Below are 26258 nucleotides of genomic sequence, written 5' to 3'. Positions count from 1 at the left end.
CTGCTGTGTGATGAGGGTTTTTACCGCTCCTTCTCCCCTTTGGGAGTAGGTGGGTGAATAGTGGTGTGGGGGTGGAGGCTCCTAACAAATGTCACCACCTGAACTGGCCTGAAATGCTGGAGGACTGCACAGATAGACCCTGTAATTGCAGGAACATCTGTGCAATTTACATCTGAAGCAGACAGAGACACAATAGCAAAAAAAAAAAAAAAAAAACCCTCTTAGAATTAGCACCCATATGGCTCCTAAACAAAGTCATTAGCATGTTAAGATTCCCCTCAGACTTATTTTCTTTCATTTCCAGTTTGCAAGATATACTGCCTTCATTATGTTTGGCTTGTAAACAGGCAGTACTCTCATTTACCTCATAGAGAGGGTCAGTGGGTCAATCTAGCCATTAAAAGGAGCACAAAAACCAAGATAAATGTATTCCGTAGACACAAATAGACAGGCATTGTCTTTCATGATGCCTTTTGTAATGTATCACTCATATGAATTTTCCAGAACAACATGACCACAACATAAGACCTTTAAAATAATTCATTCTGAACATTTACCAACATCAATCTCTTTTAACAAGGATGCACGCAATAAATTTAAATCAGGGCTGGGCTAGTGACGGAGACTGATGTTCAAGTTGGGAGACCAAAGGAAGCAGACAACAATTGATGTCAGGGAGAATGAAGCCATCAAATGCCCTTTTGTCCAATGCAGCCCTGGCATTCATTCCCAACTCCCATGGAGATACATTTCCATGTCTTTACGTGGGGAGAATAAAAGCGTGAAGTGCTTCCATTAAGTCAAAGGGTTAATGACTGTTTTGGTGCAGTGAAACAGAATAAAACAAGAGGAGCTTTTTTTTAAGTTGGAAATGTAGCCAAGAGAGTCTTACTTAGCATAAGACCTCATCCTGTGCAGGGAGATCAGCCATCGCTGTGCCTCCCTCGTATCTTTTCAGTTGCATTTATGCCGCATGAACAGGGGGAAATTTTTTAAATCCCAGCCTGGAAAAACACAAGCTTTTACTGTCAAAATTAAAACAACAGCTGCTCTGCGTGTTGGCTGAATACAAAAGTATCCATGCCCCTTTACATTTTGTTACAATAACCCCAAACTTTAACGCATCTACCAAAAAAAAAAGATCGTTTTTCAGTTGCACAGATGAAGACTGAATCGATCTTTCCCTCATGCATATGAAACACGACAAGCATCAGCCTGAAAAACACCATCCCCACCGTAAAACACAGTGGCGGTAGCAACATGCTGTGGGGATGCTAGTGGCAAGAAACGCATAAGTGCCGCTCTCAGCTTGACACAAGCCATGTAGGGGAGCCAGCAAACATGCAAAAGGAGGTGCTCACTTCACATGAGACAGATGGCGATGGCAGCTTCATATGCTGAAGGAAAGTTGGTCCTCAGCAGCGAGGGGGAGTTGCATGGGGTCCATGGGAAGATGGATCAAACTAAATCTAGGGCAATCCTGGGAGAAAGAACTGTTAGAGGCTGCAAAACATTTAAGACTTGGCCAGAAGTTCGCCTTCTATAAGGACAATCCTAGCTATACAGCCAGAGGTATAATGGAATAGTTTAGGCCAAAGGATATTCATGGCCCAGTTAAAGTCCAGACCTAAAGATCAACTGAGAGCGTGTGCAATGCTTTGATATTGACGTTAACGTGTCCTCTCCATTCAGTCTGGCTGAACTTGAGCTGTTTTGCAAAGAAGAATGAACAAAAATTAATTATTGATTCTGGAGGGCTGAATACAAATGCACAGGACACGTCACATATTTTTAATTTGTGAACAATCTGCTCTGATCTGTATAGCCCTGTGTCGGCAGTAGGCACATCAAAATTAAAGACTACTTATGACATTTACACTCCACGGTTTTAAAAGTGTTATTTCTAACAATAAATAAACAAATAAAACAAAAGGATAGACCATTGTTTAGCTATTTCCTTTTGCCTCACAAACACATGTGCAACCTTGTGTGGGTCTGTCATATAAAATCCAAATAAAATGCAATGATGTGTGTCCTTGCATGTGACAAAATGTGAAAAAACCTCAAGGGGCGTGAACACTTCACCTAGGCAGTGTCTTTTTCAGTGGTTCACTAAAATCTTCTAATTGGTTTATTAAATAAAAATACCTTAATTTCAGATTGACTATGGGCTGTATAGTTGAAACAAATTGAAGGAGATGCTTGGGTTCTGCTTCTCTCCAAACTGACCATGTACCCCAGTGGAGTGCTTAAATTTTAGATAAGCAGTGCTGTTAGGAATTCACATCTTGGGTACAAGAATGTTCCCTTCCATTCATTATTAAAGCTTTTATTTTCTCTGTGTAATGGGAAACTACAATATTCAACAACACACATCTCTAGTGCCTCGTTCTAAAGGGGGCAGTTTTTGAAGCTTCTACCTTCCATAACCTACAAGTTTCACAAGTTAGCAGAATAAAACTGAAGAAAAATTATGATTTTTAACTTTCCATTTTACAAACTCATGCAGCTACTTTACTCCTGGAAGGTTGGGATCCTGGGTTAAAGGCTAAAGTTGTTGGAGAAGGCAGAAAATTACTCTTAAACCTCTGCACCTCCGACTAGGTGATCAGCCCGAACGCACGAAAGTTAAACTGGGATTCCATACAATTACCCAGCCTTACTTAATTGTTAATGTCGGGAAATGTAAAAACGGAAGAGTTAAAGCTTAGCAAACCCCAGCTTAGAAGAGCAACAAATAACCCGATCTCCTTTTGTGCAGTGACACGCTCCGGCAAAGGTTACGTTGTTTTAGGGAGGAAAGTGAGCGGCAGGAAGCCTGTTTCCTGCATCAGGAGCTCTTGTGGCCGGCAGCCTGAGAAAAGCTTTGAAGACACCCCCGCTGAATTCAAACCACCATCACTCGCTGTGCCAGCCCGTTCCTGCAAAGGTTACTGGATACCTGTGTGCACTTAGAGCACTCAAGCAAAGGTGTGAATGTGATTTGACATTTTTACGATTGTTGTGAGGGTAAAGCAACCCACACAAGCTAATTACTTGCAGTTCGCTGTTTGGGCGCATTTTATTACATTGTTTACATCATAAGATGAAGTTAAAAAGTGTTTCACAAATGACATTGCTGCATGTGTACACTGGAAGGCATGTTATCTGAACCCTGGGAAGTCAGACAATAAAGTTTGGCCTCTGCCTAAAGGTAAAAAAATGCTCATCAAAGTCTAACCCGTAACCCACAAAACAGAAGGAGATCCCCCAGATAAGACCACCAGGAGAACCACAAATGCACTGCTGCAGGTTGCCTCCAATTTAAGCCTCTTTGCAGTTGCAGTTCCTTGTTTCTTTTAGATTGGGCAACAATTTATAACTAGGGTAGGTAAGATCTGGCATACAGTTATCTTTTACATAGATGTAGCTTGTGAAATTTATATTTCACAAAAACACTAAACAGAAAAGCACACAAGCTGGTCGCTCACCTACACAAGCCAAGCCCACTTTATTTCTAAAGTGCTTTCAAAACAACAGGCACTGACCAAACTGCTGAACCAAAGGAATGAATGATTTAAAATAAATAAAAACCTTAACATTTTGAACATATAAGATAATTAACAATTGGCATAAAACAATCAACAAGAAGCAACATAACATACAGAACATTTATTATTTACCATAATGCCTTTTTTTTAATAAGAGTCAAATTCATATGCTTTTTGGATATACATAGGTAACCAATTTGAAATAACATTAATATATATACCTATTCTTATTAAACGATTGTGACAGCATGATGTATCCTTGTATATGTCCTTAAAACATTAATGATCAATCTCTTCCAAATTGGGCTTAGAGGATTTAGACTGATCTCCAATGTAAAGTGGCTCACCACAGCATAAGTAAGTAAACTTTATATAGCACTTTTCACAGATGAGAGGGGTCACAATGTACTGCACAGTAGAAACAAAAACATAGGACAAAATTAAACAAATAACAACATTTAAAATATAAAACTATATTGGCTTTTCCAAAAGGATGTGTCTTCACGTGTTTTCTAAAAGATTCCACAGAATTCAAGACTCTCAAGGCTAAAGGGAGAGCGTTCCAGAGCCTCGGAGCCACCACACAGAAAGCGATCACCGCTTGTTTTAAAACGAGTTCTGGGAACTGCTAACTCTCTGAAGACCTCAGAGAGCGATCAGAAATGCATCCATGCAACACATCCTGGATGTAAGATGGAGCTTGGCCATGCAAGGCTCTGTAAGTGGTGGTTTAAATTTAAAAACGTACTCTAAAACCAATCAGAAGCCAATGAAAAGCCTTAAGTACAGGAGCAACGTGTGATCTCCTGTTTAGACGAAAGCCTTACAGCTGCATTCTGTACAACTTGCAGTCTGTTCATGAAGGATCCGTTTACACAGGTGTACGGTACATTGCAATAATCCAGACGGCAAGAAATAAAAGCATGGACACGCATCTCCATCTGTTCTTTTGAAATCAAGATCTAATCTTAGCAATGTTCGTTAGATGGGGGGAAAAAACAGGAACAAACAACAGATTTAACATGACTTTTAAAACACAGATTTGTCAAACATTACATCCATATTTACCGTCAGAGGACGATAGAGTAATTTTGTTTTTATCTGCTGTTTTTAAAGGTTCTTCCCAGCCAGAGGAAATGACACTAGAGTTATTTCCCCGCAGATGTTTGGTGTATTTTGTCTGCACCGGACAAACGCCGGTGAGGCGGAACTACAGTCTGGGAGTCGTTTCCAGCCGGAACCGTGCTTGGTCAAAACAGCTCCTTCCTTCCTGGTCCCGTCCATGCAGTGAACAGCTGATGCGGTGCTTCTTCCCCTGTCAAATAGTCGTAAAATAATTAGTCCCAACTGTCCAAGAATAAAAAGTGGCCATGACGAAAGAAGACGTGAACGGGTAAGAGCGACGTGGAGGTTTTTTTTGCTGTAGCTCAGCTCTCAGAGCGGCAGTTTGACTTCAGCACGATGCTAACTCGGCTAGCGGCTAACCCTAACATGCAGAGGATTGCGTCAGCTGACAGTTCAACTTAACTTTGATTTACTTACATTTAGCAGCTGATTAAAACTCTTGCAAGGCCATAAACAGTCGATCATGAAAAAAACAACCCTACAAGTTTCCTTTTGGAGTTGAGGCACATTTACGGTTTAAACAGATTTAAAAGTATTTACTTCCTGTAAAAACTAGTGAAACAGACAACAACACTTGGCTTGCCATTCCCAACACACGGTACCATCACTGCGTTTAAAAATGTTTTTTTTACGTTTCAAAACGTTCCTTTCAGAGTATATATATATTCGGAAGAAAAATTTTGTTTTTGTTTCTGACAGTATTAAGTTAAGTAATTAAAAAGCAAGAAACAACAAATACTATAAATGAGTAGTAGGCAGACACTGATGTAATGCTATACAACTCTGTTTTCCTGCAAACCTTTGCTTAGTTTTAATAATTTCACATCATAAAGTTTGCATCCCTCTTGTGCTTTTTAATTAAAGGAAATATATACATTTTTTTTTACTATTGTCAGGATTATACAATAGAAATGCATCACATTTAACTGTTGCCATTTGTGTAATTGCACTGTATCTGATTCTGTAAACGTAACACCAGGGATTCATAGGAGAAAGTAGGGCTGCACAATGTTAAGAAAAGACATCATTTTTGTGTAATTGTTTGAAATTACGAATAGTGTTGACTAGTCAGACATATTTTCCTCACTTCTTTCTTTGGGGGGCCTGAGTATGGCCAAACATATTACATGTTTGCCCATGTTTGGTTACGGGTAGATGTTTATTTGGTTATAAAACCTAATCTAACAGACTATCAGGGTTTAAGAGAAATTAAATTAAAACTAGAGTTTTGGATTTAAAACTAGAGTTTTGGATTTAAATCCATTCTAAAGGAAATGGCTCCCATTCCTTTAGACTTTAGATTTCTGAACTTTGCACAACGATTGACGGCACTTTGTTTTATATTTAACTGTTCCCACCCTTTTATTGTTGTTTTATTACACCATTATGCTAAGAGATATTAACCATTTAACGGCAGTGGATATGTTTTGTTTTGAGACTGACGCTGTTGGATCCAGGGCCTGTTGGTATAGTTACCCAACTGGTACCATTATATGACTTGTGTTTTTAACTAGTTAAGCTGTCATTGGTTTTATAGTTGGCTATACGAGCTTCACTTATTTAGAATCAAAACAGCAATAAAACAACATTTTAGATTGTTGCATATTGGTACTACTGAATCAGAACAATTCTAATACATATCCATATTCTCATAAAGATTGGTTTCAAGTGTAATGGAGGGACAACTTGGGCTCCGTTGTTAAACCTGTTGTATCAGTGTCACATTAGACAATAGAGGAAGTACAACCGGGACCTGATTCCTCCCTTGGAAGCCATAATATGTTGCCGTTTTGGGCTTTTGTTTGGGCTTTATTGCTATTCATAGCTTTCCTCTGGTCCTTGTTATTTCCTGATATCACAGGCTTCCTTCGGGCCGAGACTCCTGGTGTTTTGGGAAACCAAGCAGCTGGCATTAATGCACCTGCAGCGTTAGAATTTAATTGTGAATCATCAGACAAGTGCAGAGCTCAGACAGTTTGCTGTAATCAGTCTGTGATCTGCTGGGTGGTTGTGGTTTCATCTATCTTTTTTCATTAATACAAATAATATTACACCAGCATTGAGAAAAAAACTAAACATTTGCCTTCTTTTTCAAACACTAAATTGGTAGATATAAAACCAGGATTTAGAGATGGATTATTCCACAGTATGTTTATTCATACCCCTTGAACCTTTTCACACTTTTGCAGTGTATTTGATTGGGATGTTATGTAATTATTGGAGGTACAAAAACATAAAACGTAATTAAAGGAAAATGTAATCCTGTATAAATTTTTGCTGCAAGTCATGCAGAGGACTCAGAAAATGCGCTAAATAAAATGATCTGCTGTGAAAGCGAATGAAAATCCAACTTTTTGACCTATATCCAAAATGATATGTGTGGTGGAAAAGTAAGAGTGCATATAACCTGCAGTGGTGAAGCATCGTGGTGGCAGTTATTGGGACTCTTCCCTGTCCCTTCTTCTCATCAGCAGTTAAGACAAGATAAGATAAGATAGTCTTTATTGATCTCACAATGGAGAAATTCACTCGTCACATCGGCTCATACAAGAAGGTGCAGAGTAGGAAGGTGGCAGCTACTCATGAGCCACGTTTCGACTACGGGTTCCTCAATGTTTCTTCTCCAGATCTTAACATCTTGGAACCTTTTTTATATATTTATGTATTTTTTTGTTTTGTTTTTGTGCGTTTCCATTGTAGGTTCTGCAACCCGGGCCATTTTTGTAGACTATTTCCCCCTGACTTAGTGGTTCTTTCTCTTTTAGGAGTGCTGCTGGAATCTGGTGAAGCAGACCTCCACGCCCCACAACGCCTTTGTTCCACTTAATGAGGACATATAATCTAAAATCCCCTTTCTTAGCCCTTAAATACATCTTGTTGTGAACTTGGAGTCTCTAAGTGTGCAGAAAGTTTTAATGTAGTCTGTCCAGGTGCTGCGTAGGTATATTTTTCAAGCCTTTCAGTTTTCTCTGTTCTTTTTATACATTTTTTTTTTAACAATTCCATCACAGTATTTGCTGCCATGGTATTCCAGCTTATTGGTGTCTCAAATCTGCCATTTTTATTCATTTCACCACGGTTTTGAAGTCCAGGTTGAAGGAAGCATAAGTTGGCAAGTCAAAATGTTGGGTTGTTGGGTGTATTAACCCACTCAATTCACTACACTGTCTCCCAGCATATTACAAATATGGTCAGACCGGGTGGAGTGGAGGGGTGTGAAGCGCCTCCTTTAGATTTAAAGAGGCTACCAAAGCAAGTTGCTCTGAGACAAACCTCAGAACAGGGGCAAAAGACGGGCTGTGGGGCAGCAATAACAGGGAATTCGGACCAGAGCATTGCAGTTCCACATTTTATACAGACCACAACTGAATGATTTCAATGTGAAAATGAAGAATGTACATGCCATAAAGTATACTAACTTCCTAGTTCCTACTGCTGTAGGCTCTGGTATAGGTTCTTGTTGTTGAAATGCACCTTTAAATGCTTAAAAAGACCTGAGCTGGTAATGGAGGTTCAACCCCCAGCAGTGCAGCAGCCGTAAATCTTCAACCAGAGCTTCAGTAACAATTGTCCAATCATATTCAGTCTGTTTCATAATGTGAAAATTGCCTTTCACACATGGTCTCCATCCACTGATTGAAGTTGAGCCATTTTGCAAAGAAGAATGGATAAAAACCAGTCTCTAGATGTGCTACACTGACAGACACACTGTATCTGCGTACATTTGTGTTCGCTCTTGTCTGTAAAACCAAAATAAGCTTTTACATGTATCCGTTTGTTATCCTGGTAATACCATAACTCTTCATGAATGTACTTTTTTACATGCTTATCAGGTCAAATAAAGGCTTTTTTTTCGTCTGGTAATTTAAGACACTTTTGCTTTCAGATAAGGCAAATCATAATGGGGGTAATCTGTGTTCTCTACAAACAGCTTTAGAGATCGTCAGTGAGTCTAAAGTCTTCTCAAAGCGGCAGAGTTTATCTACGTAATCTTACTTTCTGACATTTCAATCCTAACTGCTCTCCAAGCTCTCTCCAGTCCATTCATCCCAGCTCCAGCTGTTTTGTTTGGAAGAACAATGGGATTAAAGGTGGTTCAGACTTTAAAGCTGGAGGTGGTGATGGCTCAGAATTAATTTTCCCAGGCACTCAACTACTTCCTCGTGGGATGCGGGAGAAATAGGAGGCGGAAGCTGACTTTCATGTTTATGTTGTGTGTTTCTTCCTGTTGCAGCGCGACGGAGGACGAGCAGCAGGCTCAGTCAAAGAAAGCTCTAAAGAAACAGCAGAAGGAAGCGGAGAAAGCTGCAAAGAAGGCTGAGAAACAGGCCAAGCTGGTCAGTGCTGTTCCATTTTTTTTTTTTTGTTTTTGTTGTTCCCGTTTTGATGTTGCACATCCGCCAAAAAACCCTTTCCAGCTGTTGATCGTGTGACGTGCTGTTCTGCTGGGCATTGTGAGCCCAGCAGGGTTGGTGAGCCGACGGGGGGTTAGAGCCCCTATTGTTCAAGTATTCCTGTCGTTTTGGCCACGTTTGTCTCCGAAGGGTTGTTTTCTTTTTGAATCATCCCACAACCTGCACAGTAATGCTCAAATTTATTAAAACATGGATTATGGAGAACGTTGTGGGTCATTTTAAACTATTAATCACATAACTAACAAGTAATAACGTTTTCCGACAGAGCAGATTATCTCTTGGACTTTTTCTATGTTCATGTTACGCATTTCCATATTTAACATGCAGTAGGTTTGTAGAAGAGTTAATTAAGTCAGTCAAATCAAAAACGTGTGTGAAGGGTGAATTATTTACCAAAGCCAGGGTATAATTTTTATTGCACTTTGAAATAAGCAAAGATAATCTAAATATTTAATATTTCAATTTAATTTATCAAATCTAGCAGTTACCATGAAATTAATTACACATCCTTCCAGAGTTGTATTTAGTATTATTCAAACTAAGGTCTGTTTCGTATTGCTATAAAAAAAAGAAGCAAAAAATAATAGACTAACCCTTTTTCTAAGATCATCTACTACAGCTAAGAGATCTAAGAATCAGAAATAAATGTTCTTAGATGTAACTTTTATGAAAGCTTTACTCTCTGTAGTTTAAAGAAAGAGCCAGCTACCTATTAATAAGTTTTATTATCTGATGTTAATTTTGAAGGGGAAAATTTACTAACGGGAGGGAAAAGGAGGAGGCATTAAACGTTTCACCCAGCAGTATCCCAGCTGCCAACCGCCTTAGCAGAAGAAGCAGAATCAGTTGTGGCCTCATTGTGGTCTGGGTCTTGTTGTGCCACTTCTTAGTGAAGAGGACTGAGTCTCCTGACTAAGTGGTTCTCACCGGCCCGTTTCTCAGCTCAGCTGATGGGACCACTTGGCACAGGAAGGGCGTTATGTTTCAGGAGGTGGTGGCTAGCTTCTCTGGTCACTCTGGAACGAATTTGGATACAAATAAATCAAAAAAGTCCTTATAGGAAGTTACTGATTCTGGGTATGTTGGAGGGGAGTAGGGAAAGCAAAGCAAAATGTTGCAGGAACTTCACGTGGAAAACTGTCAAAAATAACGAATTGCGCAATGTACAAAATGTTAAAATGTTCCTGTTAACCAAACCCTGTTAATTTAGCTTGATGTAGACTCGATTGGGCTTCGCCTGGACCGTTCTGGGTTCTGTTGGGAACCTGTCTTATTCAACGGTTTCTCTGAGTCTGGATATATGACTAAGGCTGCACAATATATCACAACTGCATCGTCATCACAATGTCAGTGTGTGCATTATTCACGTTGCAAAGGAGTGTTTGGAGCACAATAATAGTTGGCTAACATGTACCAAGAGTTGTTAATTAATCGGCATTTAAGTTGTAGAGGCCTTTCTGCATCCACAAAAAAGGCCTCTAGGAGCTTTGAAAACAAATAAAAGTTTAAAATCCATCCTAAGATGGACGGGATGCCAATGTAGTGAAAATAAAACAAGTGTAACGTGTTCTCGTGTGGTAAAAGGCAAGCTGCTGCATTCTGAACAAGTTTGAGACGACTTAGGGACGATTTGGGGACACAGAGGGGCGACGCAGGAGTCGATTCTGGAACTGAATCAAAACAAGAACAGCTTTCTGTATGTCACAACAGCTTTAAAAAAGCCTTGGCCTCAGTTAAAAGGCATAAATTAATAAAGCCAGACTGAACTACAGGAGCGATTTGTTTGGCAGAATTTAAGCTCTTGTTAAATAACACATTATATTTTAGATGCTAATGTAATATTTAGCCAGTTGGACAAACGGCATTGCCGAAAATACTGAAGGTGTGAGTGAAGGAAGCACAGCTGAGACAGAGAGGAAAGATGAAAATAGACATATATTTAGGGATGGGAATCGAAAACGATGTGTTCCAATTCCATGGCACCATTTGGCAACGCGCTTAACGATTCTTTTTTCGATTCCATCGTGCTGCGGCTCTGAGCAGCACAACGGTAGCAAGTTACGCAAGTTACGTCACGTTTTTTACGCAAGTTATGCACACGGCATTCAGTAAGCAAGTACGACGTGACCAGGCGAAAAACAAAAAAAAATGCAGCCCCCTTGGATAAAGCGGTCGAACGTTTGGCTAGTGAATTTTTCCAATGTGAGATCAATAAAGACTATCTTATCTTATCTTCATTTTAAACAACTCATCTACTGTATTTAAGTTTGTTCTTATACTCCTTTTTTTATTTAAACAAATATACATGTTACTCCAGTTGCACATTTGCTGTGGACATCTTGACCTTGTTAGTTTGTAAGGTCGTGTGATAGTTAAGTAAACAAAGTTGATGCTCATCATCAAACTGTTTATCCTTTTTTCCCCAAATTGGAATCGAAAAGGGAATCGAATCGTTTCACAGAATCGATAAGGGAATCTGAATCGTGAAAATCTTTTCAATTCCCAACCCTACATATATTGTAACTGATGTCTGATCTCAGTATTTAATAATGTTATCACCATCACAATATTTTTTTTTAATGTCGTGCAGCTCCGGCCCTGACCAACTCAGAGGCAGACTTCGGGAGGCACGATTAAACTAGACCAGTTTCCGACGTGCTGATTAGATTTCCATTTGTATCACATTATAACAATTAAAATGTACATCATTTTAGTTCCCTTTTTACTCAATTTCTAAACTACTAAAATAATTCACCTAACAACTTTGAAATGTATTCATGCACGTTCAGACAACTACTTTATAGCGTGACAGTCCATGGTCAGAATGGGAAGGAAGTTTTCAAGGTACTTGAAGAAAATGGTTAAATGTGAGCAAAATGTTATATATATATATATATATATACATACATGTGGTCTCTGCAAGCACGCAACACACTTTGTGCTGAATCACAGCTGAAGTTGTGTAAGGGTAAAAATGTACTGCCTGCTTCTCTAGAGTCAACACATACTGCCTTCTGCTAAAGTGGCCACACCTTCGGTGACTCCGGCAGAACGTTTTATACTTTTAATTATCTAAATAGTGGATCTGTAACATATACACTTTTAGCCCTATATGGGATGTGATTTCTCCTACTACTGAAGTTTCAACAAAGAGACCTTCAACTTTAAATCTTTTCTAGACACACACCTCCAGCAGCTTCTCCGCTGCATTCGGCTGATCAAAGCCCTGCTTTAAGTCGATTTTCATTAGTTGTCTCAGGAGTTCTGTTGTTCTTTTCTTCTCTTCTTCGTGTCGAATTTGGTTCCCTGGACTGCAGATGTGAAAGTTGGCTGCTTGATTAAACAAGAAGGGATGAGAAAAACGGTTTGGTATTTCAGCATTTTAAACAAAATGCTTCAGTTTTCCATATGATTATTGCTCATCTTTTTCTTCACGTTCCTTTATCCCAAAGCGTCCAGACTTGTGTGTTTTGTATTGAACTGTTATATTAAAAGATAAAGGGGGAAAAATGTGAAAGGAAATATATTACTAAAATGATCACTTTCTATTTGACTGAGTGCCCCGTAAACCTGAAAAACACAGGCGCATTGCCTCCCTGTGGACCCCTATGGGTTGGAAAATAACTCATCCAGCGAGGAGTTATGATTTGCTGGAGAAAATCACTCCACTTCTCCTGTTCTGCTTATTTTATTGCTCCTTATTTTCTAATTCTCCCAATATTTTATCATCAAAATATTCTACTCTCACAACACCCTAGACGTGGGGTGTCCACTTTTTAGTATGTGTTTTTCTGTTTTTCTCTGCTACTGCTGCAAAAAAATCCCCTGAAGTTTCCTCAGTATGAAGTAAACTAACCCCACTGTTTTTTTTTTTTTCCAAGTCCAGAAAATAAAAAAGTATACTTTTTAGATTTAGAGGGGAAAAAAAATCCTCTTTTTTTTCCCAATACTGTATGATGTGATACACCATTCATGCTGACAAAACTACTATAAACAGTTATTATACTTATACTGGGGGGACAGTGGCACAGGAGCTAAGGAGTTTGTCTTGTAATAGGTGGGTTGCCGGTTTGAATCCCCACTTTGACCATCTCTGCTGTTGTGACAATAACAAAGCTGCTATGAAATCTGGCAATGTCTGGAAAATGATTAGTACTTTATGCTGTTTGGCAATGTGGCCGGCCAACTAGCCATTTGTTTATCTCCATAGCCGTCCATCCACCTGACTTTCCGCCCATCTATCCGTCTGTTCATCGATCAAACTACACAACTGTCCGTTCATCCGTTTATCCAGCCATGTTTGTAGGTTTTATACTTAAATGACTGACAAATAGATGCTATAAATTATGGCTGGGCAATACATGTAGATTTATTTATTTATTTATTTTCAAAAGAGATATATGATGAAACTATATTGTTTATACCAACATGGTCTATGTTAAAATTATACTTTTAGGAATTCCAGTAGGTTATTTTTCAGCTATTTCTAATATTTATCTACAGCTTGTTTGTTAAAAAAACGTGCCTTGGAGACATTTGGGGTAAAGCTTTGATTCAGAGATGACTTTTTATAATTACTTTTTGAAAAGGAAAACATATCGAGATAAATACAGGAAATCGGCATTTAGCCTAAAAATATTAAGATATTGTTTATTGCCCAGCTCTACTGTAAATTTTATGGGGATTTGTTTGTTTTTTTACTTCTTAAATAGTACAAAAGTGGACTGAGAGCTAATTTGCGTCAGGAAAAGTCTTCAATCTTTACATATAAAAAACAAAAAACATACTGGAACCCTGCAAGCTTTAACAGGTAGTTGATGGAGAAGCTGCAACGTTGGTGCGACCGGTTCAGGACCCACCCGGCCGGCTGTTATCTCACTCCAGTGTTTGTATTTAATGTGCGGCGTCTTAGTAACCTGCTTCATTTTACCACATAACTAACAATGAATGAATCATTACCAGCGACCCTTGGGCAAACTGCAGCCGGAGGAAATGCAAACATTTGAGAACACTTATATTACTTGAGGTTATCAGACAGTTTTCTTGAGTGCATTGTTTAGTGTGTGCTGTGGTGAAATGCCTGGCGGGTCTCTTTGGGATTCCCTCATGGTTATTTAGCTTAATCTGTATCTGTACATCAGTTATATGCATGGGAGAAGAAAGAAATGCATTAAAGTATCTAGTTATCCCTAAGCTCAGACGTCGCAAAGGCATACGGGATGTAGCCTCGTTAATGGAATCTTATATTTTGACCAAAGTGTTTTGCGGTGTATCTGAATTAGAGATGTAGCTTTGACACAGTGCAGCACTGTCACAGCCGAGGAGCCCTTTGAAAGGTGAAAGCAGTAAAGCGTCGTCTTCCAGTTGAATTAAACCAGTCAGCGTCGTTTCATGGGGGGAGCAGCTGCTGTCACCGTTAGATCCACTGGCTGCTGCTCACATCACTGAAGCATAGTAGGCATCGCCTCGGGGAAGACCTGAAAGCTGAGTTGAATGTTTATTGAGTGAACATTGGTATGTTTTTTTTTTTTCTTCTTCTTCTTCTTTTTCCTCCCCTTCCAGCTCCACGTCCATTCTGCAAACACTTGTCACTTTTGTGGGGGCCGACGCGGCTCGGTCGCTTCACGGCTATAGCGAGTCTATATTCGGTTGATCATAAGCTGCAATATCATCCATCATGTGACGGAATCATTATATCAAGGATGGGTGATTCCAATTCACTCCACTGCCACCAGCCATTTCCGTGCTCCAATATCAATTTGCATAGAAAATGGAGCCACAGCATCGCCAAGCTGGATCTCATCGCACTCTAGGAGTCATTTGCCGGGAAGTCCATGCAGAGATAAAGAATATCTGTCCACTTACACTGTTTCTATTACATAGCAATATCTTGTGCTGCCATTACTCATTGCCTGTGATGTGTTGGAGCAACGTGTGGAAGAGCCGCGCGTCTTTGCCGGGATCCGAAGCTTTGCTCTGGGGCTGAGCTATGAGTTATTAATTTTATTCGAACCCTCAACAGCAAAAGATGGAAACACAATTTACTTGACTGTTGTAGCGAAACGTTTCTCCATTTAAAGGCAAATATTTTGAAGCTGTTTTTTTTCTTCTTTTTTCTTTTTTTCTTTTCTTTTTGGTTTTTGAATTTAATAGCCAGGAAATAACAAGATGACTATCTAGTGGCAATGCCCCCTGACATTTCCTGTTACTTTCTTTTTCTTTCAGGCGGCTGAACAACAAAGTGCAGATGAAGATGTAAGTATCCTCATGTGACCACTGGGCTTATTCTCTAAAACCAGTTATTTTGCTTTTCTGTCTCCTCGTGCTATTTAGCTGCAACAGTAGGAATGCAGATACCTGCACATACGTGTCGCTGATCCTGTTTTATGTTCTACAACTTTTCCTCAGGAGCGTGATAAGCCACACTGGCTCGTCTGTTTGTCTCTTATCTCAGATGTAGTAGACAGACAGACGTCATTGCCCTGAAGTGGTAAAACTGTCTCTAAACGATAGCGTTGTATCTGCTAAAAGGTTTCTTGTTTTTTCTTTTCAAAGGACTTTGCCAAGGACCGGTATGGCTTGTCAGCTATGGTGCAATCGCAGCAAAAACTTGGTTAGTATCGGAGCTACATTGACTCACAAGCACCCTAATAACCGATAACTCATCATGAATGATAAATAATCTGATGGATGGAAACTAGAACAAATAGATTTTTAAGTATATGTCCAAACACCGGGTCTGTGACGGTGAGAGATTTTACAGTCTTAGTTAAAATAGAGAAGCTATCCAGGCTCAGGTTGTTCTCACCTGCACATTTTAATATAGTTAGTTTCCTGACTAAGCTTGTGATCCTCAAATATATTTTATTAATCACTACTTATTTAATCTATGTCTTTGTTTTTAGTCAGATGGATTTGACAGGAATGTCATAGTGCATTTCAACATTACTCCTCTCTCATAGGAGTCACCAATATGGTGCCCGCGGGCACCAAGTAGCCCCCAAGGACCACATGTGCCCACGAGTTTTAAAAAAAAAAAAATAGCACAACCCTTCAGTTAGCTGCACTTAAAATGCTTTTTTATTTAGTTGCTTTTCCTTTTTAATCAAACTTGTATTTGCATAGATTTAAAAGTGACAAAAGCATTAAAAACATATTTATGTTACGCAACGTTAAGGTGAGCTTGGAGTCTTGCAGTTCAAAGGTCAGTACTGGTAGCCCTTGGTATGACACAGTACAAATGAAGTAGCTCTCAGTTTCAAAAGGTTATTGATCCCTGCTCCCTGTTTCCCAAATATCAGAAACATTCATTTATTTTATTGGGATTTTATGGGATTGACCAAAAGGAAAAACACATTTTGGAGTGGAAGAGAATTATACACAGCATTTCATTGGAAATACATTTTCAACCAGACCTCTCTACCCCGACGCCGCTAACTAACTAAGATCAAGGGCAGCCAACTGAGTTCTAGAGTTCACCTGCACCTTTAACCTGAATTTAATCTCAGTATAATTATTTTTTTTTATTTCCTTTATTTAACCAGGTAAACCCCGTTGAGATCTGGATCTCTTTTTCAAGGGGGACCTGGGCAAAATACAGCTGTAGTGTGAAGGCCTCAGAGGTTTGATTGCGAATAATAATGAACAAACATAATAAAGAAGACCAAGGAACACAGCCAACCGGTCGGAGTTGAAGTTGTGGAGAGTTTTAATTAGTGTTGCACCGATGCCATTTTTTGGCCCCGATACCGATACCCGATACCTGGCTGTGCAGTATTGGCCGATACCGATACCATCTGTTTGAAACTGATGTGTGTGTGTGTGTATATATGAAGAACTGCATACTACTTAGGGTAGTAGAACTTTTTATTGTCTACCTGGAATGGGTAACAATAGTTGAATAAACTTTTGGCTCTCAAATACCAAAATAGTGCAACATTCATGAACTTATATAACACGTATAATACTAGTCGGGAGAGAGAAGGCTGCGTTCAAGTGAAAAACAAACATCAAAATGGTATCGGTGCCCTATTTGTTGGTACATTGCCTTACCGATACCACCATTTTAGTGCTGGATCGGGGCCCCGTCTGATACTGGTATCGGTATCGGCGCAACACTAGTTTTAATGCAGGATTAGTTTAGAAAGCAATATTCTACACTTTCAGCATATCAGGGTGTGCTGTTCGATCCTCTCTCCAAAAATTAAATCCAGCATCCATCAGAACTGGTAGTCCAGGGAAGAAAAGCACCAGACAGGCAGCAAAAAGGACAATGACCAATCTTTAGGAGCTGAAGATTAGTTTAACACACCAAAAGAAAGCCACACGCAGTCATGTTAGCAGTTTTCCACACGGCGAGTCGTTGCAAGAAGGTTCTCTGGTCAGATGAGTCCAAACCTGAGCTTTTTAGCCTTCAGGGTTGAAACATGGTGGTGGCAGCACCATGCATTGGTGATGCCTCACTTAACTTAGATATAGTGGCAATCCTGAAAGGATTTGAAAAGATTCAAGGCTGGTGCAGTGGTTTAACCCAGCAGGAAACAAAAACTAAACCTCCAGCCAGAGCAACAATGGGTTTAGATCAGTGGTCCCCAAGGTCCAGTGTCCTGGAACTTTTAGATGTGTCCCTGGTCCAACACACCAGAATCAAATGGATGAACTACTGCTTCAGTATGCAGTGAAGTCCCCCAAAGTCCTAAATGACCTGATTATTTGACTTGGGTGTGTTGAAGCACAAAAGTTGCAGGACAACGGCTCTGGAGGACCGGAATTGAAAACCACTGGTTTAGATCAACGCATATGAATGTTTTTGGATGGCTAAAATCCCAATAAAATACATTTAGCCTTGGGTTGTGATGTTTTAGGGAATGACATTTTTTGCAAGGTATTCAGGTTTACACTTTAAATAGGGTCCGTTACCATGGTGCCATAACATTTGTAAACTTGTTTCCTTGTCATTACAAAGACACGAGGAAATTGCGAGTCATTGCTGCACGTTAACGCATATTTCATACACGGTCGTTGAGAAATGCAGGTTGTGCAGGCATTTGTACACGTAGTAAAAGCGGGCAGCCTGTTTTTGTGCCTGAACTCACGGAGTAGTAGTAATAGAACTGTTGCGGTCAAGCGTGCTGATTAAACAGGTTTGCGATAAACATCGAGAAAAGGCGGCTTTGCTCGCACCTCAGGCGGCAATATCATCGAAACCAGCGATAATTCCTTAAAACTGCCCGAGTTTGAGAATCCCCTAGACGAGTTGAAGGAGCAGACAGACCTGTTGCAGTCGTCCATCTGTCTGCGTGTTCTTTCAGCATCAGTGGCAACAGACAAAGCGGGGCCTCCCTCACCTGCATGCCAAGTTCAGCCAAAGGGACGAGGCGGGAGGGGGAGAGGGAGGCGGAGAGGTCTTTCATGTGAGTTGATGGAGAGTTCTCAGCCAAAGGGGGAAGCTCCTTCTCTAGTGTCTCTACCTCTCTGGCTTGCTGATTATCAGCAGCAAGCACGCCTCAGAGTGATACAAGTGAAACTAGAGTCAATTTGTCATAAAGCCCAGGGAAAATAGCCAAATTTCAGACAGCTTTCAGCAGCTCTTCTACTGTGTCTTATTTATTAGACATGCCTGTAATTTGAGCTTTTTCACTGCCTGTTTCTACCACAAGCGCATGCATGCTTCTTCACATTTTCTGCTGCCTGTTGGCAGCACAAAGGATTTTTTTTTTTGCTCAAAAAAATGGGGCGAATTGAGACGGGAAAAGTTCTTTGAAGTATAGAAACATTTGTCTATCTGTGTGTGTGTGTGTGTGTCTGCTTGATCCAGACAGGGTGTTGGTGCGAGTCCAAGACCTGACCCCAGAGAAAGTTGACCAGCTGATCTGGTTGCGCGCCCGGGTCCACACCAGCCGAGCCAAAGGTGAGATCACTCCTGTGCCTCTGAGCGCTCGGCTCACCTTTTTATATCAAAGTTTACTAAGAGTCAGGCCGAGATGCCCCCCCAGTGCTTATCCTTGGTGTCCTTATCTCTGCAGACTAAATCATCTGCCCCTGAGCCATTTTCTTCCACAGCTCTGCTTTTAGTGCGAGATCAAACAGCAGCTGACAGTGATGTGGACTTCTTGGATTACTTATGACCTCAATGAGTGACATCACTCCCCTTAGTCTTAATACCACCTACTGTCATTTATATCTTGTAAATAGTATTCATGCTGTTTGAACTTTTTCTCTCTTTATCAGGTAACAACCACAAACCTTGATGTGCTTTTTTTGTATGTTTTGCGATCAACCATGACAAAGTAGAGCAAATTTGTGAAGTGGAGGATAAATAATACCTGATTTTCAAAATGTTTTGCAAATAGGAAATCATTTATATAGCCTTTTGGGGTATGTCTCTGCTAACTTTGCCTGCAAGATGAGTTCTCGCTGTGGTTGTGCGTTCATAAAACACTCGAGAATCCATCCTGTACTGCTCCGACTTCAACTGTTTGTGTCCGAAACAAAAACAGTTCGGACCAATCACGTTGCAGTATTGAGGTTTAAGGCGGGACATACCAGTGCGACAAAAGCGAGAGCGGCTGAGCCCACAGCCGAACCAGCACAAACATGGCAGCGTAGGAGGACGCATGCATAGCTGCTGCTGTCACATCTGTTTTCTCAGAATCCACGATTTTTGTCTTTGACAGAAGAACAGCAAGAAGCGCCTTGACTAGCTTACCTTCTTGTGATTTCTCATGATATCTGCTTCTTACGTTTTAATTTGATACTGTGATTGGCTAAAACCAACCTTTTGTGGGCGGGCACTAGGTGTCGCTTTGCTCAATCAGCTCGGAAAGTTCTGCTGAAATTCCCTCCTTTTCCCCAAACAGATTCAATTGGAGGAGTCCCAGATTGATAAAGTGTAGAACCAGAGTGCTTCACGTTATCAATCTGGCTGGTCAGGGTATGTCTCTACCAGCTGTGCACATCCAGGGCCTGAAGGTTTTGCTAATTCTTAGTAAAATAGATCAGGTCTTGTCAGACCTGATGTAGAAAACCATCAATACTGAAGTTCTGCACAAATTCTCAATTGTATTGGGTCTACACCTTGACAGGGCCATTCAAACACACGAGTATACTTGGACCAAAATTGTTCCCCTGGATGTTTTGGCCACATTTTTAGAAATGGTCGTGCTGTAAGGTGAAGCTCAACTGTTCTAGAGCATGCAGTCGGGGTTTTCTATTCAATTTGTTCCATTTCCCCATCATCATTGACCATCTTCCCTGTCCCTGCTGAAGGAAAACTTTCTCACAGCATGATATTTCGATACCAGAAAGTTCAGTTTTAGTTTCATTTGACCAAAACCCCCACCACGTGTTAGCTGTGTTCCCTACGTGGCTTGTGGAAAGTTGCAAATAGCACTTCTCACGGCTTCCTACTTAGCATTCTTTCACAAAGGTCAGCGAACGGCAGAGCATGAGCAATAGTTTACAGACTTCCCCACCTGATCTCTGCAGCTCCTCCAGAGTTACCATGGACCTGTCGTCTGTTTCTCAGGTTAATACTTTCCTTGACAGGACCTGTCAGTCTAGATTGGCATGGTGAATTAAAGACTCCACAACTCTTTTTGGGTAATAAGCCAAAACGCGTTCCTTTGCTAATTAAGATATTTGCTAGTACTGTACTTCAGGCGTTGATGGAGTCTTCACCAGATCTTTATCCCTCTCCAGTCATCTTGAGAGTCGGTTAAGTTGTGCTAGAAACTTTAGGATCGCTGAGTTTAGAAAAAAAAAAACATCAAACTTTGTTGTTTAACATGATAATGTGAAAAGGTTCAAAGGGTGTGAATAGTTTTGCAAGGATCTGTAAAAAAACAAGCAAAAACCTTAATTGGAGACCTCAAAGAAAAGAGTCTCTGAATTTATGTTGAATTAAACTTGACCTATTTTTTTTTTTTTTTTTTTGCTTACAATGCTCCCTTTCCCATTATCTCCTTGTCAAACCATTTGACAGTCTGAGGGTGTTTTCTAATATCATTGTCAGACTAGCTTATCTCTGCCAACGGGAAGATCTGATAACTCAGTTCTAGCAACTGGCAGCCGCGGAGCTTTTGAATTTGAATACAATGAGCAGGCCGAGCTTTGCCTGTTTGTTACACCTCTCTATAAAACACCTCACCTTTCTTCTGCTGCGGTAAAACCGCTGTCGCAAACAAAACGATGATTGTATTTCTTGACGTTTCCTTTCAAGATAACTTCCAGGGTCAGGAGTTGCTTCCTATCCGCTTGTGTTTTCATTCTCCGCGCTCGCTGTAGGATGTCCTTGTGAGCAGAACAACATCCTGATTCAGTGTGGGATGAAGTTTATTTGTTGGTGGGATTTTGGCAGCGCTGCCATCCCCACCACCCGCCTCCTTCTCTCAGCCTGCAAACATCAAAGAAGCCGGGTGGTCCACCTATCTGCTGACCTGAGTCTTTGTTAGCTAGCTTGTTTAAACTCTTCCGAGGTAGCAATCACACTTTCTCCACTAAGTGCTCTTCAAACACAAGGCTTTGTTCGCAAATTTCTTGACCCTCGGCAGCTGTGGGGATGCAGCCATTCTTTTTATTCCGTTGAAAAAAACCAACCCTGCTTCCATCTAAGCTCCTTTTTTTTAGGTTTTGTGATAAGCTTGTTGGGCCTGCACCCAACCTATTGTTGCTTTGCTTTGCAGGGAAGCAATGCTTCTTGGTCTTGCGTCAGCAGCAGTTCAACGTGCAGGCGCTGGTCGCAGTGGGAGATCGTGCCAGCAAGCAGATGGTCAAGTTTGCTGCGAAGTGAGTACCGAGACTGTTTTTCCTGTCCGAGTCGGCGCAGACAATGGTGGGAAAATCCTGGGCCCTAATTGTCCGCTGGTCCATTTTCACACATTCTTAACCATGAGAGGAGGGAGGGGGGGGAAGGGTGGGCCATCAATCATTTTTCGCATAACATCTGAAGCTGGCTTTTAACAGGGTGGTATACAACACAGTTTTTAATGGAGCGCTTCCTGTTAAGATGGCAGCTACAGCGGTGTAGATCAGAAAAGGAAGCCACACTTAAGTGCAAAACATCATTAGTCATTTTAACAGCTAAATTGTAGCCCATTACTGCCGGTCTATGAATGAAAGCAATTTTTGGAGGACAGAGGAAGGGATACAATAATGCTGCCTTAGGCTGACATTAGAGGTTCACATGCAAGCTTAATTACAGAACAACTCTAATGGGAGCTTGCATCTGCATAGAAAAATGCTGTATTATGAAATCCCTGCGCATATGCTGAAATATGCAGTGCGCTGATTTCATAACAAGCATTTGTTTTACGCCCTGTATTTAGTGAATTTAACATGTGAGACCTTAATTACCATATGCAACGTAAATGGCTTCTCTGTGGATGTTACCAAATTAGTGCAACGGTAACACCCACAGCTGTAATCGACCACATTAAAAAAGCAGTTGATGCCCAGCTTTGGCAATTCAGACGTTGCAGTAACAAACACCGTTTGAGATGTGGACATAGTTGAGGGCTCAAAAACGCCTCCCTGGCTTTGTATGCTGTGCCATTCCTGCAGGAAGCCATATAAAGGGTTGAAAGTGAATAATCTGAGTAAAGACTATTAGCCGGTCAGTACAAACAGAGCCGTGTCAGGCCTGTTTAAAGAACACGTCGGGCTCTGTAACTCTTTCAGACAGTTGGCTCATAAGCTCAGCAGGTTCTGACATCTCCACTGTGATCTGAGCTGGCCTCTCTTTCTCTGCCTTGTTATTTTAAAATAAAATGTGAAATTATGTCTGAGAATATCGATATAGGTCAAACATTTGAAAGCAACTTTAAGTTTGTGTTTACGGTGCTTCACATCATGTGGATTTTTGTTTGTACTAATTGCATGGTTAGACTTCACCTTCATTGATATACCCTGTTTCCTCAATGCACACAACAATGTTACCAGACCATTGCTCTATACATTTTAACAAAACAAAATAAAGAATATAGCTTTAGGGTTGAGAAGATATCCAAGATTCAAAACCTGAGTGCAAAAGTGGAAAAAAAAGAAGCAAAATCAATGTTTTCATAACATGCTGCTGTTATAGACCAGATGAGGGAACTTTGGAGAAAGCAAAGTCAAAGCAAGAAAAACCCATATACTTAATAATTATAGTAAGAATGTGTGATGAAAAATTACCTTTTAACCCCCAAGGATTTACTTAGTTTATTTCTGATTGTGAATAGAAACAATTAAGTACTGTGATTTTATGCTTTCTGTTATATCATTCTGTTTGTCATTAAGCTTTCAATGTTGGTGATGAAGCTTGTTTCAGGGAAACTAAAGAGGTCTAGTCAAGGATTTACTTAGCTTATTCCTACTACAATGAAACAAAATAAATTATTCTTGTTATAGCTCTTAGAAAAGTTGAACAAATTACTTTAAATCAGAAACCCCAAGGATTTACTTTGCTTATTCCTTTGATAATGTAACGCTGTCTTTTCCTATGCAATATTTCCCTCTGTAATGTTTTTCTGTTCATGCACAGCACTTTCAATTGTCTTGTTACTTAAAAATTCTGTATAAATGATCTTGCTTTGGTTTTTATATAATAATCATGTTTATTTTGTTGCATAGTAAACAAGTCAAACAGCTTCTACCAAATCTTGGCCTGCATTTAGGTCACAGCTGTACATTGAGTAAAGGTTACAGCGGCTCATTTCTAAGTTGACTGAGCTTTACCTGCAGCAGACTACAAGTGTTGATGACATGAACATTTACCATGGATGTCAAAGCATACAGACCCTTGTTAAGAAGCCATGATTTGTGTTGTTAAAACATGAGATCATGATACATCATTTCAAAACTTTGTCCACTTTTAATGTGACACATATCCTTTACATTTTGGCTCAAACACAGCAAATAAACATGTTGAAAAGTAAAGTAAAACCTTTAAAAAAAAAAGAGCAAAAACCTGGCTGTATTTGTACACATAAGCTGACCTAAGGCTTTGCTGATTTGACTCATTTGTATTTTTAGAAGTCATTTATGAACAAGCCCCAATTCTCTTTTGCAAAGTTTCAAAGATTGTGAGAACATCACTTGCGCAAAGCCCTCTTCAAGTCATTCAACACATTTTTTTATTGGTGTTAGTTCGAGACTTTATCTTAGTCATGCAGAAACTTTCATTTTCTTTCATTAACACCATGTTTTATGTTGATTTGCATGTATGCCTTGGCTCGCTGTGATGCAAAAAAAACAAATTCCTCTCCAGCCTTCCAGCAGGCATCTGAGGGTTTGGGATTTAAACTCTTAGTTTGAACAGTTTTTATTTGTAGTTGGACAAAAACTTCTTCCATAAACGAGTAACCCCATGGTATGAGGCTGCCACAACCAAGTAACACTGTGGGAACTGGGCTGCTTTGTACCAAGTAGTCCAGAATATATGGGGAAATAAGCATGCTGTTGTCATGTAAAATAAAACCAGTACATATGACATTTGTTGATGTTTGGTGGGAAGAAGAAATAAGAAACAAAGTGTAATTTCTGCATGTTTAGTTAATACATTATATTTAAATGTTGTTTTGTTCATTTAGCAGTCCTACACATGTAGCTGAGACATTCTTGCCACATCCATGTTTTATAAACAAAACTTGTGGATTCTCCTTACAGTTTGTTGCACTATTTTAAGACTCACACCCAAACTGAGGAGAGACCACTCATGTTTAAGCTTGGTTTTTGCTCAATGCAGCCGCGAGGTCCACGTAGCCATGTTACGTCATTTTGGCTACCACGCCCCTCCGCACAGCCAAAGGTGTCCGCGCCATGCACCTAGAAAAATTCCTAAACATGGCGTACGAGCAAGCGCTCCTGCTAGCGGAGGTTCGTAAATATAGACATATTTATGATTCGGCCCAAAAAGAAAACTGTGATCAACAAATTAACAATTCCTGGACAGAAATTTTCGTCCCTTTTGGAAGAAAGTAAGAGGTTTAAATGTTGGAAATCACTGCGTTTTCTACTTCTACGTGTAGTGGGGTGTAGTACACTTGGTGTAGGAGCACAACGCTGCCCTCTAGAGTCTAGGAGAATAGCGCTACTTGAGAGAAAGTGCCGCATAGAGCATGAATGCTGCAGACGTTGTGTCCGCACGTCTCGTTTCCACGCGGAACGTACGTGCGTCAAGCATAAAACAACCTTTAGACTGGAGCGTTGACGTCAGCTAGAGCAAAAGTTACAAACTCCTGATGGTGTTACAGTTCCTCTTCAGATGACCTTCTCTGGGCTCCACTGTACCATGATGCGGTATTAGTGACTCAGCAACTTAACTTGTTATTTACCCGTTGGTGCTCACTGCAGTGTAACTGGTTCTCTCTTTGTTGTTGTGTGCAGCCATAGAAACATATCTCTGAAGTGACTAGACAAGTATAACAATTGTCTTCTGAGTCCTTAATAGTGCTCTTCTTTCTCCTGAAGCACACTGGTCTCTCTAGCATTTGCCCATCTATTCAGATTTCAAACACATTTGAAGTGATAAAACATTTAGTGGTAAATAGTTGACAGCAAACATCCTAACACTTTTCAGCAAGGCCTTGATAGTAAGGGTTGGTTTAGGCAGACAACCATAAGGTACCAAAGAGAAGTTAAAGTAAATGGTATAAAGGTCAACTTGTGATTTCGTTGAAGTCTAAAAGCTTATTGCACTGTAATTTCCCAAGCATTTATTTAGGACGTTAGTGTGTTTGCAACTCTTGTCTTTTGCGTCATGGTTCCTCATTCTAGTTCTGCAATGTTTGTGGGTATGACAGTCGGTGTTGCGAAACTTTTTCCTTAGCAACCGGGCAAGTGAAAGTGACGACACGGTTGTCAAAACAACATCTTTTTATTCATCGTTTCTGCTTCTCAAAACGCAACTGGTGGGTTTCTACCCCGCATCTAGTTTCACACACTGTGGTGTGATGATTGACAAGCTGAGTGGGAACCCGGATTAAAAGGGAATCCTCATAATCGTAGCGAGGGCAAAGGTGGCATCATAGTAGGAAGTCGCCTTTCATTTTTCTCATGTCCAAGACATCCCCTTCTCACACACAGTTTAATTAAGAGCTCCCAAAGCTCTGGAACCTTTACTCTGCAGCCAGCGCTGAAGAGCTGAATGTGAAGTCCCCAATTCAGCCAATTTTAGCTTCTTTTAAATTGAAAACACCACCTGCCAGGC

At 40.3% G+C, this 26258-nt stretch overlaps 1 protein-coding gene across 1 annotated transcript in view; it reads left to right on the top strand.

The window, feature by feature from the left end:
- The first annotated feature begins 4777 nt into the window (after nt 1-4777).
- The window catches only part of dars1 (aspartyl-tRNA synthetase 1), a 51763-nt gene continuing 30282 nt past the window's right edge, over nt 4778-26258 (top strand). Inside the window, exons 1-6 of the mRNA XM_012854555.3 lie at nt 4778-4923; nt 8890-8992; nt 15296-15325; nt 15626-15683; nt 18888-18980; nt 21754-21856. Of these exons, the coding sequence (XP_012710009.2) occupies nt 4901-4923; nt 8890-8992; nt 15296-15325; nt 15626-15683; nt 18888-18980; nt 21754-21856 (410 nt within the window). The 5' untranslated portion in view covers nt 4778-4900. The remainder of the gene's footprint in view (nt 4924-8889; nt 8993-15295; nt 15326-15625; nt 15684-18887; nt 18981-21753; nt 21857-26258) is intronic.

This window comes from Fundulus heteroclitus, chromosome 7 (genome assembly GCF_011125445.2).
Source record: "Fundulus heteroclitus isolate FHET01 chromosome 7, MU-UCD_Fhet_4.1, whole genome shotgun sequence".
In the NCBI taxonomy this organism is placed as follows: Eukaryota; Metazoa; Chordata; class Actinopteri; order Cyprinodontiformes; family Fundulidae; genus Fundulus; species Fundulus heteroclitus.
The sequence above is the reverse complement of the archived record's forward strand: the minus strand, read 5'-3'. Positions and strand labels throughout refer to the sequence as shown.